This window comes from Harpia harpyja, chromosome 1 (genome assembly GCF_026419915.1).
Source record: "Harpia harpyja isolate bHarHar1 chromosome 1, bHarHar1 primary haplotype, whole genome shotgun sequence".
NCBI classification, from domain to species: Eukaryota; Metazoa; Chordata; class Aves; order Accipitriformes; family Accipitridae; genus Harpia; species Harpia harpyja.
The window spans coordinates 98,126,169-98,144,301 of NC_068940.1; the positions used below are offsets into that span (position 1 = coordinate 98,126,169).

An 18,133-nucleotide genomic window follows, 5' to 3' on the forward strand; every position below is an offset into this window, starting at 1 on the left:
TAAAACATTGTTAGTGTTATAATTCACACTTTACAGTGCATTAAAATGTAAAGCAGTAAGTCTAAAAAGCAACAGACTTATGACGACGCAGCTACTAAAAGTTACTAGTTTGCACATTACACAATGTGCTCTGGCCCAGTTATCAGTACAATAAGCTTCTTAACTTCAGTAATAGGCCAGCATTTTTCCCTTATTATGGTCCTTTACCGATCAACTTAAAATGACTGACCATTGTAATTTTTATTTTAGAAGACTATAATGCAGAAAGTACCTTCTTCTTTCTCCTGCCATTAGCAGGTCCCTTGTTCCCTTGTGTACAGTAAAACGTTCTATGACCAATTCCAAAAATCATACCAAATTCACGCAGACTATACCATGTGCATGCTACACTTCTAAATAAGAATCCATCACTACAGCCACTGAGGTGGAGAACCTCATCAACACAAGCTTAACTGATGCCCTTAGTTGAATAAGCAAAACATTGAAAACTGTTGCTTTAAAAGCCATAGTTAACGGTGCAACTACAGTATCTGATGTCATATCGATTTTACTCCCTTTCCTGGCTAGGTGGTAGCTAATTGACCTTAATATCCAACTTCCAGTCAGGACCAGTGGTGTTTCAGTTCCACAGAAGAAGACTACCTTTTTAGATAATACTTGTAAAATGCTTTTAAAGTTCTAAAAGTCATTACCAAAATGATCAACAACAATTTTAACCAAACAAGATCAAAACTTCATCAAAAAGAGTGTTGTGCAATTTACAATAAAGTGCTACAATTCAGAACTGAAAAATCTAATTCTCTATTAGAATTCCATCCTGTTCATTAGATTTATAGTATTAATGGAATTCTTTTATTGATTCTATATTGTTTATCAGAAAAATAATAATAATTGCATAAATCTTCTGCAAGAAGAAATTCATATTACAGTATATGGGTTCTGACTTGCAATGACTACTTAACAGACTGATACTGTAAAGACTTACAGAAACTCCATGCTCTTCTTCTGTGACTATACTAACTTTATATGAACTAGAATAAAAAGCTGTTTAAGATTCTTTTGCACAATGATTCTATACTGCCACTGAGTGGAGAGTGCTAAGGGATGTTTTCACAGCTATAGATAGTTAAATAAGTAGATCTGGCACTCACAGGTATCAGATCAACTGAATACAAGACAACAATTCCACAGTCACATTTCAGAAAAAACCTGCATTTTAAAAGTGATATAGAACTATATATTTAAGTAGTATCTGTATTTGTCTCGCTTTCCCATCCAGAGTAGTGGCTTCACCTTTGCTTAAAAGAAAAAGGCGAATTAATGTCACCGGAAGCCCCAAACTGTTCTAGCACTCCTCCAGTTTTCAAAATCCACTCTCATATCCTCCTCTTACCCAAAATAAGATAGATTAAATGTCAGTCTGTAAATTTTTATACTTCACATTTTAAATGATTAGTAATGCCTCTGAATCATTCTTTAGCAATATGAAAGTTACAGTACTTACCAACAAACCTACAGTGACTCATCCAGAGGACCAGATTTCTGCCTCTAGGCAGACTTCTAGAGAAAGTGGCCTGTTTACTCATAAGTTGTATGTGCTATTCGTACCTTTAATAAAAAAAGACTGGTATCTAGTCACATACCCATGATTGGTTCCTTTTTTTCATTTTCAGTTTTCTTTGGCAGTGAAGTACAAATTCTATCATTTTCTGCACTAATTGCTCTTTGAATTTCTTCAATTTCTGATATTTTGGAAAATGGAATCTCTCTTAGGTTTTCTTCTGCATCTCTTTCTTCACCACTTTTGTCTTCATCATCATCAAAATCATCTTCATAATCCTTTAAAAGTAACAGGACTTTCAAAAACTAATAAACATGGATTATAGATGTATTTTTCAAGATCTTTTAAGAAATTACAAAATGTTGTCAAAATAAAAATAAAATTCTCATACAGATGGCTATAAATCCTCTGACTGAAAGGCATTTTAAAATAACTGTTTGATAGAAAGAAAATGGCATGTCTTGATTGTGCAGTAATTTTAATCAAGAGAAGACAACCCCATGGTGTTGTTCTTCAGTGCCCCAAATAGATCAATTTTTTATTTTTTAAATATCCTAAAGTAGGAACTATATGTTTAGGTGAATTATGTATTCTTTAAAGAAATAAAATGACAGTGTTCAGTGACGTAAATGCTTCATAGATGTATAAAGTTCTTTATTCGATAATTTTAATTCAAGCTGCCATTCAATTTACTAGACTACCACACTATCTGTTTGCAAGTCCATTCATAAGGCTCATACTTTCATAATTCTTTTAACTAAGACAATTCGTCTCATGCTAAAATAATCACCTAACACAAATGATATGAACAAGTCTTACATGTGCTCTTCTCTCCACTGAATGGTAAAGGGCTACTATAGTGAACAGCTCAACAGTGGACATCCCTCCTAACATAAGTGGAGATGAATTCTAGCTTCGCTGAACAAAGATGTAGCTGGTTCTACTAGCAATGAAAGCACATTCGACACACTCTTCTAACTTAATAACTTTAAAGTAAACAAAAGAGAGCTAAGAGATTTCAATTAAACAAATTAGTGAAGAGACTGCTGTGTGTCGATATTTTTTTCTACGATATTTTTGCAATGAAAATCAATGAGGCTTTTTTCTCCCTCCTGAAATTGATTATTTCCTCTCATTATTTAAAAAAATTCAGCATTTTTTCACAGGAAACCATTTAAATAATTGAAATCCAAGAAGACAGAAAGAGGATCTTGTGAAGACTTCAACTCAAAAGCAGAAGTTGGTTCCCAACCCCTGATGAAAACTAAGTAAATATATAGCAGAGAGTTTCTACATAACATTTTAGTTACTTGTTACCTACTGTTAGCCAAGTTAAGGTCACTGTCACGAAAAAAAGTAAGTAAAAACCATGTACTGTAATTTTTATTTCTGTGAATTAAGTTAATCACTATTTTGATACATGAGAATTACTTCAAAAGGACAATTGTATGCTTCTACTTACTTCAAAATCATCTTCATAATTTGCTGAAAAGTTATCAAAACCCATGTCTGAATTATAGGTGCGTGTATCTTTCATTTCCTAAATGAGGAAAATAAATGAAATTGTTAAATAATCTTACAGAAAAATTAAATCTTTATCTGCCAAATCTTAGCATAAAGATAAGATGAATAGTTGTTATTCTCAGATATTTCTCCGTTTTCAAGCAAACATACAACAAATTCAGTTTAGAAATATAAATAGAAGTATATTGACAAGTGATAATTACTGACTTAAAATAATAATACAGGAAGACAAAACAGAATTCAACCCCATCTTGGAAAGAACAACTGTTTTCCCACCAGTATTTTTACTGGGAAAGATGTAAAAACTGCTGTGTTGCCTATAATCTCAGTAGTATACAGTAGCTCTTATGATGGAGTAACAACAAAGTAAGACTGTTCTACTTTTTCAAGGATTAGACAAAATTATCCCTATACCTAAGTTACACTGGGGGACTCTATCCATTAATAAAATAGTGCAGATGTTGGAATCGGGAAAACAGAGACATGGATACAACAGGAAAATAAGATATTTTTATACATAAATGATTCTGTTAACATTGAATCCTCTACTGTATTTACATGGAATAAGATTTATGGCATCCCTGAAATATATTCAAAGAAATTGCCTTTCTCTAGTTTACTGAACTTGATTAAAATAATGCCATTTAATTACCCCAACATATACCCCAAACAAACATAAAGCTTAAAACGACACACACTGATCTATCCAATCTTTATTCAGCCTTTTCCCTCAATACCCTCTTCAAAGTCAGGCTAAATTATCCACATGTAAGGGATTTCAACAGATTTCAAAAAAGAAATAAATGTGAGGTTTTATGAAAGTTATCCAGCGTAACAGCACACCTATTACCTGCTTCTACAGTTACAACCAAAGGATACCAGCTGTTTGTCAAACACCCAGTTAGGCACGCTTTTGATCCCTTCACAACTCTTCAAGAGCTAGAGTTACCTAGTTTTCACAGAATGTAGTACTTTCAAAAGCATTAAGGACATTATATAGCAGTAAACAGCTTCTATAGATACCTTACTTTTCAGTCATCAGACTTCTAGAACTAGGACTACAGTACTTCAGTCTTTCTGGTTGCTGCTTTTTGTCATTTCTCAGATCAATCTTTGGATCAAGAATAAATTATATTAGTCGGGTTGTCCATCCAGGCAAAACTGACCAAAACTGGGCAAAATTTCCCCACTTTGTTCTGCCTGCAAGGTTGCAGGTACCTAGCAGTAACTAATTCATATAGAATTTTTTTTTTAAATTCTTATTCCGTTTAGTCAGACACATGTAGCAATACAGCCATAAAGATGGTTATAGTCTTTATTACCTTACTATAATCATCTCTGAACATGCCTATAAAGCTGTCATTTTTACTAATAACACATAGATGTTTATAACATTGCATCTGTTACACACGTAGTTTTTACACACTAAAAACTTCCACCAGTCAGTAGTTGTGAAAATCTTACTGTCCTCATAAGAACCTCCTACATTCTCATAGGAAATCAGAATCATCCTATCACAGCTAGGTTCCTACTTTAAGGATATATGGAGAATATATTGTCAATACAAAGCAGGATTAGGAAGTTATGGTGGAATACCTGGATGACTGTGGTACTTGGAGTAACAAATATATATGAAGAAATTCAACAGTATAAAGTGCAAACCCATGGAATTTGATTTAATTATCCCTGTTGAATCAGTTCTTAAGCAGGGAACTCACCCTCCTAGGTTGCCTCCTGTTGCCAATGAAGACAGAGAAGATAATGAAAAAGGAGACCAAATACAAAAGGACTGTACTGCCTATTTCTCTTCACAAACTACAAAGGAAATTTAGGGAAATTTAGGTCCTCACCACAAACAATTCACACCTAAAGGTAAGCTGAATCTGGGCCTTAAAGATTAGCATCAATGCCAGCTGTTACTTGGAACCTCAGCTGCTGGAAACAACAGAGGAAGAAAACAGTTTGAACATATTAGTTGATCCAGAATGACTGTTGACCACAGTGGTAAGAGCTGTGCAGACTAAATCTAAGAATATGTCAGAAAGCTACTTCTTTCGGGAACAAGTATTTATGTCATGTACAGTATTACAGAAGGCACTGATGAACATTCACATTCAGTACTGTGTTCAACTCTGGTCACCCATATTAAAGAAAAATTAATGCAAATTGAAACAGACAAAGACACAGCTGCTAGAATGATGAGAGGAATGAAGAATTTGGCTTGCACACATCAGCAAAATTAAGTCAGAGAAGACACAAACATGCTTTCTGTAAGCTCATTAGGGGAAGAAAACCCTAAAAAAGTATTTGAGCTAAATGCTAGCATTAAAGGAACAATAATGGAAACGTACTGGAAATTAGAAGGAAAGAATAACAGAGGTCTTAGAACATCCTTGAAAGAGAAGTATTTCTGGCATGAAAACAGCCAGGTTTTATAGAAGTTAGTATGGTTTTGAAAGATACATGGCTGGAAGATATATGAAAGATACATGGCTGCCCATAACATGAGAATACGGAAAAGAATGTCTTCATTAGGTACTACTACTTTTTCCTAGATCAGGACCATAATCCTACAACATTCCAAAACAGAATTTGGATTTTGGGGGATGGTTACAAACGGTTGAAAAATATGACAAAATATTTTAAAGCTTTTAATGGTAAAGTTAGGCTGTATCTGCACAGACTGGCCCAAATAAACTCAAGTCTACACAGCTTGCGCTTCAGACTTGCTGAAAACTTGGTTCTGCACCTGTCCATTTAAACATATAAAAATACTTTCTTCTTTCTTATGGCAACTGTTTTAAGAGACATATATGAATTATATTGCTAGCTGCATTTCAGTTGGCTTACACTACATATTATTTGCCTATGTCAGCTGTTTATAGAAAGAAATAATATACTTTAGGTACATGTAGGCGATTTGTATTACACATCTAAACTCTTCCCACTTACTGAGAATTATTTTTTCAAGCACAGAAGATACTGAAATACAGTTGAATAGATGGCTACCTTCAATGCTTAGCAAATTTATACATAACAAATCAATTTTCTAATGCTGTATCCAGAAAGAGAGGTTAGGAGATACCTGAAGACCAATATACATAAATCTTATCTTATAATGGCATTATATTGAAATACATATTGTAATTGTTGTTAATCCCAAGAAAAATGCAACATTCTAAGTTTCAAAACCAAATAGTTTTACCTCTTGTTTTGTGTCTCTTTCCTCTTTTTCAATGAGTTTTCCTTTACCTTTTACAGTCCTATTGAAAAAGAGAACATAAATTTTATTGATTAACTCAGAAGAAAGCACTAGTTTTTTCTTGGTTTTGTTTTCGGGGGGGGGGGGGGTGTTTGTTTTAGAAAAAACAGGTCTTTTTTCCTGAAAAGTAAAAAACAGTTGAAAATTTCCAGTAAACTGAAATATTTCACAAATACGTTTATAGATCTCTATTTATGATACAAAATTATAATGAAACAGCCAAGTGATTAATCAGCTAAAAACTGCAAAAACATTGTCCAAATTTAACGCCTATAATTGCATCAAAACGGAAGAAAAAGTAAGGAGGAAAAACCCACATATCTATTAGTTGCATTAATATCTGCAGCAAACTGGAGATCAAGATCAGGTTGGTGTAATGTGCTATAAAGCTATAAATCATAGACTGACATTCAAACCTTGTCTTTCATTCAGAGGTTTTATTTATGAGGACAATACAATGAAGGGCAGAGAGCAGGAGAAAATCAACAACCAGCTCTGCTCCTTAACAATCTATTAGATTATTTTATAAATAGAGTATCAGATTTCAAGAAGAGAATGTTCTGACTTCTTAAGTAAGAGGGTATTCATATACGCTGCTGTTGGGACTGACGAACATAAGAAAAGGCAACAATAAAAATAAAAATTTGGCTGAATCCTCTCATAACAAATCAGAATCATTCAATGTGAAGTGCTCGAGGCTGATCCAGGGTTTTGGGACATCCCAATAAACCATATTGCCTTCCTTGCCATTCAGAAATGGCTAAGTTCTTTTTCCAACTTATGCACAAGCAATGACTCCCCCACAATATCCCATCACCAACAGCTTCAAAATATAACCTGTATATTCTGCACTGCTTGACACAGTTGAGTGCTGCTGTTAGGAAGCATCCCAACATATGTGTTCTGAAATATTTAATTTTTTTCCTTTTGTACAGGAATACATTTCCACAATGAGAAATTCACTACGACTGAAGTCATCTGTCCCACGCTTAAGAAACAGTAATAATACTTAGCCAATATTGGTAGTGATTTCACTATCTCTGTCAGCGTCCCCGGAAGCCAGCATGTCAGTCTTCTATTTAGCTAGGAAGCTAAACTAGGGTTTAAGAATGAGAACTGTGACTGACAACATACCCGGAGAGTTATACTTCAAAAAGTTGTATAGGAATTTCACATGGCTGAAGCATTAAAGAATGCAAAGAGAACTAGAATACATAGAGAACTTCTGGAAGATTTTATATTTGCTAGTAATAAAACTTAGAAATATCATCCCCAAATTTTTCTGATCCTACTGAGGATGACCTGGACCTCTCCCTTTCACATGCAACAGAAAACTTGCTGTATGTATCTAATGTTTTAGATACCATCCAGAGTAGGAACTAAGTAGAGATATTCAAATTAAAATAAACAATGTAAGAGAGTCCTATGTAGTTCATCATGAACAATACATGTGTCCACGTGACTTCATATTGAATTTCCAGGTGGTACAATACAGCATATCTGTCTCCCAAACTAAGTGCCCAGATCAATATATATCTAGTTTGCAAGGACTGCAAAATATCTCTTGCTGTCCTGGGGTAGGAAAAAAAAAATAAATAAATGGAATACAATCACATACATTTTTATATGAATCCTCTTAGAGGCAAAACACTGATTTTTTTTTTTTTTTTAATTGCTATAGTATTGTACAAAGGGCCTATGAAAAAAATTATATTCACCCTAGGTATCTGAGATCAAGAATTCATGCTCATTGTTTTGGTGGTGACTGAATCTTAGTAGATACCATACAGTATATACTTATTTTAAATCTCTGAATTTACCTTACACACTGATGGCTCGTTTCTTCTTGAATCCTCTCCTCTTTTTTGTTCTGCAAAAGAAGTTGCAATATTCATGTGTCAGAAATGCTCGGAGGAAATATGTATATGAACCTGTATTAGTAGTAGTGATACTAAACAGTAAGAAAGGTTTTTAATGAATTATTTAAACAACACATACTATTTTTTTATCACTCATTGCTTATGAGAAGTGCTGTGTATGAACTAACATCAGAATAATCTCCTTACAAATACGGGAAGCAAGGAAAATAAACACCCATAAAAGATACCCTCTACACATAATATGACCTTCTCCTGAAAATATTAAATACTTGGAAGTGAAGTTTGGCTACATCCCCTTCTGCAATGCATTTCAGAAAGGAAACAAGAAGGGATCTTGAGTCTTCTTTGCTTAACAAAACCTTATAATGCTTTACCAGAGTAAATTCCAGCTTTTTTGTAGGATACCTTCACATTAGTATATTAGTAACAATGGTTAAAAAATGCTCTGGGCCCAGTGTATACTGCTTACATTGTGAGCCCAGAGCACTTTCCTAAATACCCCTAGGTGTGGCTGAAAAACTGATAGGGACTAAAGGCTGACCTCAGTAGGCTGTGGCCAGCCTGTTTCAAAGAATGAGATTTTAACAGCATGGACTGCAACAATTCACACCAGTTGGACCCAGGGCCAGAGAACAGTCTCAGGCACTTTTAATCGCCAGTATAGGGACTTGACTCTTTAATTCTGTATTAGGAAGGTTTGCCTAAGTTTAGAAATGTATTCAATAGGTTGTTGAAGATAAAGGGGCTTTTCTCTATCCATGAACATCAGAAAAAGAAACATAACTCTGAGACAGAAGCATCAGCATCAGTGCATATATTCTGTAACAGCTACTTGAGTACATTTCCAAGGAAGTCAAACCTTGAGCAAGCCCCTGACAGACTTTTGAATTCTGCTGCAGAACGTCCGTCACAGGAATCACTTGCGGTGGGCTCCTACTGTGAAGATGCCTAGTATTTTCACTAGAAAATACACTTCTGAACTGTTCTTTGAGAAGCTTGTACATCCTTACTCTTCAGGCAGCAGCAGAAACTACCCTAGACCATCTGAACGGTTCCACGTTCCATAAAACTTACCTGATTGCAAGAGTTACAAATTACTATATATTCCTTCTCTCATTCTTGTAGAATGCATACTTGTATTATAAAAACCACTAAAAAATGATAAAGTTTTGATTAAGTCTCTAGGATATAACATCATGCTGCATATTAGAAACATAAAAGATATTCTATGGCTTCAGAAGTAGAGGCAAAAACCATAAATATAAGGGATCTATATTCACGTGCCTACTTGTAAGTTAGATAGCCATGCTCCCTTTATAAGCAACACAGAAAATAGCTTCTATTAAAATCATATTTTGTTTCTATGAAGGCAGCCAATACATTTTAATGAACCTCCAGCCTAATCTCATCTCCACTTCAAAGTTTTGGTAAAAATTTCAAAAGTCATAGCAATAAGGACTTCTATGAATAAAAGAAGTTTCTAACATATAGACAAGTTTCTAGTTTAAATTTCTGGGTTAGGATACTTAAATGCAGATGTAATATTTTAATCTACCACCTTAGCCTGAAATTTCAGAAAATGTTGACTTACAATCCTAGTGTTTTTATTATTCACCTTATCAATGATGATATATCAACAACTAAAGTAAGTTATAAGGTAATGTTTTAAAGTCTTAACAAAACTAACCCTTAGATCACACTTCTTTCTTTCATCTTCTCTACTTTTTACTCTCTCATTAGCTTCTGCTGGTTGCCCTTCTCTGTCTCCATAGGAAGATCCCTCTTTAGATCTCTTTGATTTATGTTTTTCTTCCTCTTGCTTTTCATAACTTTTATGACTTCTCTCTTTTGAAAGCCTCTCTTTTCCCGACCTAACAGAATGTTCTTTTTTTTCTCTGTGTCTTCTTTCTCCCTCTTTATCCAACTCTTGATCTTTCTGTAACTTGTGTACACGTTCAGCTTCTTCAACTTTGCAGGCTAAAAATTTGTCAATGCTCTTTTTGGTATCATTATCCTGGAAAGAGAAAAATAACATTAAAGAGTTAGAAAGTTCTCCAAGACTGTTTTATCTTCACAAATCTATCCATTTTTGACCATTAGAATGATGGATTTGTAAGTACCTAATCTCTTTCTGCCACATGGATCTTCCAGCCATTTTTTTAAAATCTCCTACGATGGCAAGTTTCAAATTATCATATCACTTAAGATTCTGATATTTCTTCTGGGACATCACGTACTTTGCTACAGAAAATTCTTTGGATTATGTACTCTTCACACAAAAATTTAATCCTTTGTTTACGAGGTGGTCTACCATAAAATAGGATGTATAGTTACTAATATCCTTGTAATAAAGGCATAAATAGTAGATGGAAAATTTTGATGTAGCTGTACAAAAATAAAGCACTTTGCTATGCAAATTTTATTTTACTTTTACTTTAAAAAAGGAATGAAGTATGTCCTTAAAACAGAATGGCTCAGATATATTTTGTTGTGTGTTTTGTACACTTGTGAGGACCTTACTATCTACGCATCTCTTGGATTTCTTGGGAACTGGAGTCTGATACAGTTTCTTCATTATTCTACAGTTTAAACTTATTCCACTATGAAACACTTCATTCCTTTTCCTTCCTTTACCTTCTTTTCTGTATATCTTCTTTCTCGCTCTTTACTTCTTCTTTTCTCCTCCTCTAGAAAATATATGTATAAATTAATGAACAAATTTTATTATATTCAAACTCTGTACATAATTAACTCTAGCATGTAGAAAATAGTATTTTAGTGACATGGGTTTTCTAAAACATAAAAGCTTTCTAAAAATAACTTAATATTCTGTTGAAATTCTCCCTCCAAAGTTGGTTACTCCTTTTTCTTTCGTAATGAATCCCTCTGTTCTCAATTGTCTTGTGTAATGGTAGAAGTAATGACGCATGCTACTAACTTCAGCAATCACCCTGCAACCTGGGGATTCAAATGGATCACTCAGTAGAGAATGTCTAGGCAGGAAGGTACTTATTCTCTTCAAGTCAACTGATCAACAAAAACAGTGACATTCACCCTCTCTTCAAAGGGAGGGAAATGAGCATAAAAATTTTTAAAAGCAAAAAACTGGGTTACCACAAGATTCTGTAAAGATATACATTCTAGTAGGTACTCACACATGCCTGTCTTTATTGTCTCTGTAGAGATGGGGTATGGTTTCAGAGTATTTCTATCTAAATATCAAATATTTCAAAGTACAAAAGCAACCCAAAGCAACTTACCCAAATGATGCCTGCTTTCTCTTCTGTGATGTTCTTCTTTATCCCTTCCTTCAAACGATTTCAGATTATTTTGTGTATCTATTTGCTTTATCTCATGTCTTTTATGCTTTTTGTCTCGTTCTCTATCACTCTCCCTGTCTTTATCTTTTGGTACACTGTATCTTTCCTTCTCCAAACTTGACTCTTGAAGTTTAGCTTTGTATCTCTCTCGGTCTCCTTCCCTCTGGTGCTCTTTTCCCCTTTCTCTCTCTCTCATTTTATCCCTGTCCCTTTCACCAGATTTAAACCTCTCTCTCTCTCTCGTTCTTTCCTTGCTCTTCCCTCTGTCTTTGCGTTCATGTTTATGAGTGTCTGTGTCATAAACAGACTTCTCTTTCTGCAGTTTCTTTTCTCTGTGCTTTTGGTCTTCATTTTGACTATCTGGTTGTGATGCCTGAAATAAAAAAAAATTTAAACAAATCCATTATTATAATTCAGCAAACTATTTTGATAAAGTATATTCATGTGAAAAAAAAAATTAGTGGATTGCTAACTGTGAATTTAATTTTCCAAACTGTATTAAAATGCTGACATATTTCTAGGCTTACTTTGTAAAATCACTAACACTATGTCTGTACTTATTGTAAAAAGAACTAATAAATTAAATAAATAATAAGCTGCATTTTCAATGTATTTGAAAAGAATTGCATAAAAAAAAGAAAATTTACTGTGGAGCTGTGCATTCTGTTTAGAGCCAGGTCGAAAAATTAACTAAACCTCTAAAGCGGTTAGCTCATATAGACAGAAACTGTGCCATCTTGTAAAATATGTTACAGATATAAACAACAATGATAGATAACTGGGCATCCTGCAGCTGACTTTAGAACAGAAGATTAGCTTTTACTTGAACAGAAAGCAGCACGTAAGAACTGTGAAAGAAAGTTTTTGGCCTAGACCCCTTGAGGATGCAACTATTCTTACATTTTTCTAAAGTCATAAGAGATTATATCTTAACCTTCCTGAAGCAAGTAGCACAACTCCCACTGATTTCACTACATCCACAATTACAGCTATTTACTCAATGCAGAACAAACAGAACTTGCTTTGATTATAGTCAATGACTAAAGTGAATTAAACTTTATCCATCTGTTTCACAGGAATGAAAGTTCAACCACACCATTTCTGCTGGAACTAAAGCATTTCAACACAAATTTGTCTGCTTTAGCCCACATGGAAGTAGTAGTAATGTTACTGAATGTCTAAAAAATACCAAGTACTTATACTGTAGCACTGGCACTGAAATAATGGAGAGCTCTGAAATGTTATTGATAGAAAGCTAGGTAATAGATTAACAAGTAAGATGCTTTTGTTTATCAAAGGACTAATGCAGATCTGGACACACCATAGAAAAGAAGATACATATTGGAAAACAGCTTTTAAAAAAATATAGCACAAAACTAATATGAACATCAGTGGTGTAACTGACTGGAGCCTGAATGCCTATCTGACCAGCAGATAAAGTAATTAACCAGTTTAAAAGTGCGTAACAAACATGATAGAGGACGAAAACAAATACAATACATAATCTACGTGTAGGAAAGTGAATAACTATATATAAAGCAGAGCTGTAACTTGGATTTGGGTGGCCAGCAAATCAGACCACATTGTGTGCTGTGTGATTACTATAACAGTGGTATTTTTTCCATTTACCTAATTAAGAAATCTGTAGAGTAATCTTATATGACTTGTGTAGCTATCAACAGTTGAGTGGGCCAGCCTCTGGACACACTTGGACTAGACACATTCCAGAACAGTCAGTTGTGGCAAGGAAGTTAGCAACCACACATGAAAGATCTGTACTGTTTATATTCAATGATGCAGATTTAAAGTGTCTGGTGTAGCAAAAAGCCTTAAAGAGCTATTATAGATACCAGATGGCAGAACGTCTAGTAGAACAGTCAACCCTCTATGTTTAGACCATGAATAAATTCCACTGCTGTAAGGTAACTTAACATCAAAACTAGTAGAAATAAAATAAAATCACCCTAAGATGTTTCCTAAGTTCTTCTGATTTCCAAGTATCTTCTTTGGTTCTTCTCTAGAACAGAAAAGACAGCAAAGGACTGAGTAATCAATTTGCAGAGAGAAGTAAATCATTTAACAATGAATAGTTTTTCAAAGGAAAGGATCATGGTATATATGGTAAATCCACGGAATTTTGTAATGTAAACATTAATTTGATTTAACCCTAATATGTAAACTTACAGCATACCTGATCTGACTGGACCTGGAAGAGGCTTAAAGGTCAGACTTCTGCTGGGTTATCCAATCGTAACCAATTTTGACGTCAATGCCTATGGTGGATAACAGTGCAGCCCTTCAAGAAAGACTTAAAATTGGTCTTCCAATTATAGACCAAATGGGTACACACAGTCAGGCCACTTTTGGAAATTAGTCAATTATCAATGTCATTAGGTTCAACCTGCTGCTCTATTAGATATAACTTCAAAGTCCTGGTCAGGGAATTATTTAGGTGAGGTTTTAACATCTCTGAGGTTGAAGTTTTTCTGGGCAACCTGGTTCTTGGGTTTGACCACTCTCAATTAAAAATGTTTTCCCTATACAGAGTCATAATTTCCCTTGCTGATAGTTAGGGCCACTACTTTCTGTCCTCTCACTGTACATCTCAGAGAAGAATTTGGCTCCACCTTTTACACAGATCCTCTTTAGATACTTGAAGTGAGCAGTTAGATCCCCTCTTAGTTTTCTCTAGCCTGAACAGCTCCTTAGCCTCCCCCACACACACATCAGGGCTCCAGCTCCGTAGCCATCTCAGTGCTTCGCTCTAGAATCTTTTTAGTACCAGGGGCCTTAAAACCAGACATAGTACTGCAGACAGGGCCTTACAAGTGCTGAGTAGAGGAGAATAGTCTCCCCTACGGCTGCTAGCTATGGTCTTCACGACACACATAACCAGGATGCAGTTAACCGTAACCACCTGAAGAGCACCCTGATGACTTAGATTCAAGTTTCTGCCCACCACGACCCCCAGATCCTTTTTCTGCAAAACGACTCACAGAACCCATTCACATGGCAAACAGTAAATACAGTATTTTCCCCTTAGACATATCATTTGAGTCACCCCAAACCCAGCTGTAAGAACATTTCAGGGATTAAATAACATGGGCAAGCAGTGAATCTAAAAATACCTTGACAAAAGCAATCCTTTTTTTTTTTTCATCAAAAGGGATCTGACATAGCCACAGCACATTTTTGTTACCCTTTTAAACACTAAAAGTTAAAAACAGTTAGATTACTATGCATTTCAAGCGAACCAAGGAAGCCTCTGGTTTAGTAATTACATGGATCTCAAATTTCAATCAACTGTCACTTAGTATTTTAAAATGGTTCAGACTACATGTGTAAGTTCACTGATATATGAAATATTTGTATGTAGCACTGAAGAAAAAAGATAATGAAAATAATCAGAGTATACATGGAGATTCTTTCACTAGACTTCTCCCTAGTTAAACAGGTTCTATTTCTTCTATCCTCATTTGCAGAGTTACTGCCCTTAACTGCTTGGCTGCTGCTAAATAGATTGAACTAAAAAAATCATATTGTTTGAGATGACTAAAGCAAATGAAGAATTTTAATCTATTGAATATTTTTAACTATGTCACTGAAGAATGATGACTATATTCAAAGTGACATGACCAGGCTACACTTATTCTCAAATTTAGATTTGGTAAAAGTTACTAAAAATTAACAAAATAATCGCTGATAAATATTTGAGTGACGACCTTAACTGTGGAAGAAAATAAACTTATGGTGCCCATTTTTTTGCTAATTCATTATATGGAAGCAGAATTTTAGCAGTATATTTTAATTTTTTAATTATTCTACATGAAAAAAATCTTGTCTTTCCAAACTTAGATTTTACAGAAGATTGTAGTGGACTGGTAAACTTAATCTAAAGTCGATCAGAAGTACCAAGAAGGCAGCCTTTGTAACAAAAAGAAAGTGCCCTTTAAGTTTTATTTTCTTCTGATCCTTAAAAAAGGCAAAAAAGTACAAATATTTACTACTGCAGAAAGTCAGATGAGAAAGTAAAACCAAAGATGATAATTTTCTTGAGTGAAGCTTTAACAAAGCCTAAGAAACACAACAGAACTTGTGTGAGGGTAAGCTGGAAGGAAGGATATGGATGGGAAGAGAACAGAATGCTGTATCATAGTCTCAGAGAGTAACCTATTTAAAATCCCTAATATAAATGATTATGTTTTGGTTTTAGACAGTATTTAGGTACATATCAGCAAAGAAAAAAAAGAATGCTAATGATGTTAATAGCCTAAAACCAGCATAACCAATAGACAATATCAGATAAGGTAGTTTGAGATTTATTTCACAGCTGAGGCAAAAAGCATTCAGCAAAAATTTAGAGATGATTCTCTGGTGCCCCAAAAGGTGCATCTGCCAGTTTTCTGGGGTCTCCAGTTTTCATCTCACCACCACCACTACAATCCGTTGCTTTTATATATGATGATTTTCCACTTAATTCTCTGCTTTTGCAGACTAACAAACAAACAAATAGAAAAAGAGAGATCTTTTATAAAGCTTAAAGAAAGTTAATACCTTTGAGACCACTATCCCTCTGTAAGTAGAGGAATAATTGTACACACAAAAAGAAATGTTTAAAACAAACTTTAAAAGGATTTATTGAAATTTCTCACCTTATATACTCACTTAAATCCAGATTAAGATTAGTTATTTAAACCATACTGGGGTTTAATTTAATTCATCCACCTGAAAGCACGGGGACCTCATCAGCTGACATAATATGCCACAGATTTACTGAACTCAAGAAGTGGTACAAAAATTTTTAACATTTAAGAATCTGTCCTTTAAGCTAAACCATAAGTATGTTGCCTTATGAAGTCAGCAGAACAAGAAACCTTGCTACTTTATATAAACTCTTTAAGAGAGATCAAGAGGGGTTTCTTCACTCACAACCCAGAAAGATTGGAGGTTTTCAGAACTTAATGTTAAGTTTTCAACTAAGTTTAGTACCCAGTTAACTATAACTCGAAAGAAAAAGAAAAACAGTAAGATGTCTGTAGTTTTTAAGCCAGAGAAAAGTACTTTATTTTTTACCTATAAATATTTGTCTGTCTTATTTCCAATATGAGTTGCCTATTTGAGAGCCCTCAAATAGTTCAACAGCACGAGTGATAGGCTTGATTTGATAGAATAGAAACAGCAAAAGGAGGCCTTCTCATACAGTGTGACTGTTAGTACGACTGCCTCTGGGTCTTCAGCAGTCTTATAGCAACACACCTGAAAAATTTTAGATCAAAGTTTAACCTTCCATCACAATTCACTAACTCACCTTTCAGTAAAGATGTTATTGATGTACCACAGTTACTGAAATGATATCTGAATGAAAGTTTTTAGAGCGGTCCTAACATACTACTTCACATACCCTGCCCAGCCACTCTATCTCCTGCTCCATTTTCTATTCAGCATGACCACAAATTAATTAGCTGTTAAATCCAGATTCACACAACAGTAATAAAAGTGATTTGATACTTCTGCTTTTTCAAGTGAATATGTAACACAGTAATTGATGTTAGCATGTCCATGTGATTTTGTTTCCTTTATTTCGGAGCTCTCCAAACTATTCAGAATTTAACACCACCATGCAAGAGTTACGTGGGTTCCTAAAGAACTAAACCCCAACAATTAGCAGTTACAGGAGCATCAATAATTAAATGTACTTTGTCTACAATCGGAAACATGAACAGCTTTGGATATTTTCATAAACGACCCATCCTCTTCTGCAGAAAGGTCCGTGGCTGATACAGCCTCATCCTTCTGCTAGACGAGCAAGGACTTCCTTACTACTGCTACTTGGGTGAGAGTTTCACCGGCTCGCTCACAAAACAAGGAGACTCGAATTGTCCAAGGAGCGCCACGGGGGTTCTCAGGGCCAGCAGGACGAACGCCAGGGCCGTTTCTTGCCTTTGCCCCCCCGATACCCTGGTTTATTCGGCACCCCGGGACACGAGCGGCGGCAGCGAGACGCGGCCGGATGAAGGGACGGCTTTGCCAAGGCATAAGGGCCCGGGAGCAGGGGGAGGCCGAGCGGAAGAACAAGCCGGGCCGGGCGGCGGCCGTGCCCCGCTGCCACCGGCGCCTCCTCAGGGCCCTCCCGGAGCGGGGGGGGAAGGAAGGGGCGAGGCGGGACGGCCCCTCGCGCGGTGTCCGCCGGAGCCGGGCCTGGGCGGCGCCGGCAGGCTCGCCCGGCTCCCCGGCCGCTCCGCAGCGGCCCCTCACCTTGTCACCCTCCATGGCGGGGGGGGGCGCGGCGCCGCGTCCCCCCGCCACCGGCCGCCTCCGAGCGGGCAGGAAACTGCGGCAGCTGCGTCCGGGCCTGCCTAGCAACAGGCGGCGAGGGGGAGGCAGCCGATCGGCCGAGCGATGGATGAGCGCCGGGGCCCGCCTGCGAGAAGGGGGCGGCTGCTGCTGCCGCAGAGGATTGTGGGAAAGGGAGAGGGCGGCCGGCGGTGGGCTGAGGGGGCGTTCGCTCCACGGCGGCGCGGCGGGATGGCGCCTGCCCGTCTCCAGCCCTTTCCGAGCGAGAAGCGGCAGTTTGGGACGCCTGCGC

General features: G+C 36.2%; 1 protein-coding gene across 2 annotated transcripts in view; it reads right to left on the reverse strand.

Annotated features, from left to right (window-relative positions):
- The window catches only part of DYNC2I1 (dynein 2 intermediate chain 1), a 35,402-nt gene extending 17,498 nt beyond the window's left edge, over positions 1-17,904 (reverse strand). Inside the window, exons 1-9 of one of the 2 annotated variants that reach the window (XM_052806608.1) lie at positions 17,803-17,904; positions 13,511-13,564; positions 11,488-11,920; positions 10,862-10,914; positions 9,915-10,241; positions 8,168-8,217; positions 6,291-6,348; positions 3,024-3,101; positions 1,644-1,839 (exon numbers count right to left, since the gene is read on the reverse strand). In XM_052806608.1, coding sequence (XP_052662568.1) covers positions 1,644-1,839; positions 3,024-3,101; positions 6,291-6,348; positions 8,168-8,217; positions 9,915-10,241; positions 10,862-10,914; positions 11,488-11,920; positions 13,511-13,564; positions 17,803-17,817 — 1,264 coding nt within the window. In that variant the 5' untranslated portion in view covers positions 17,818-17,904. Of the gene's footprint in view, positions 1-1,643; positions 1,840-3,023; positions 3,102-6,290; positions 6,349-8,167; positions 8,218-9,914; positions 10,242-10,861; positions 10,915-11,487; positions 11,921-13,510; positions 13,565-16,855; positions 17,703-17,802 lie in introns of those variants that run through there. The other variant, XM_052806619.1, reaches the window with a different exon arrangement.
- Positions 17,905-18,133: the final 229 nt, after the last annotated feature.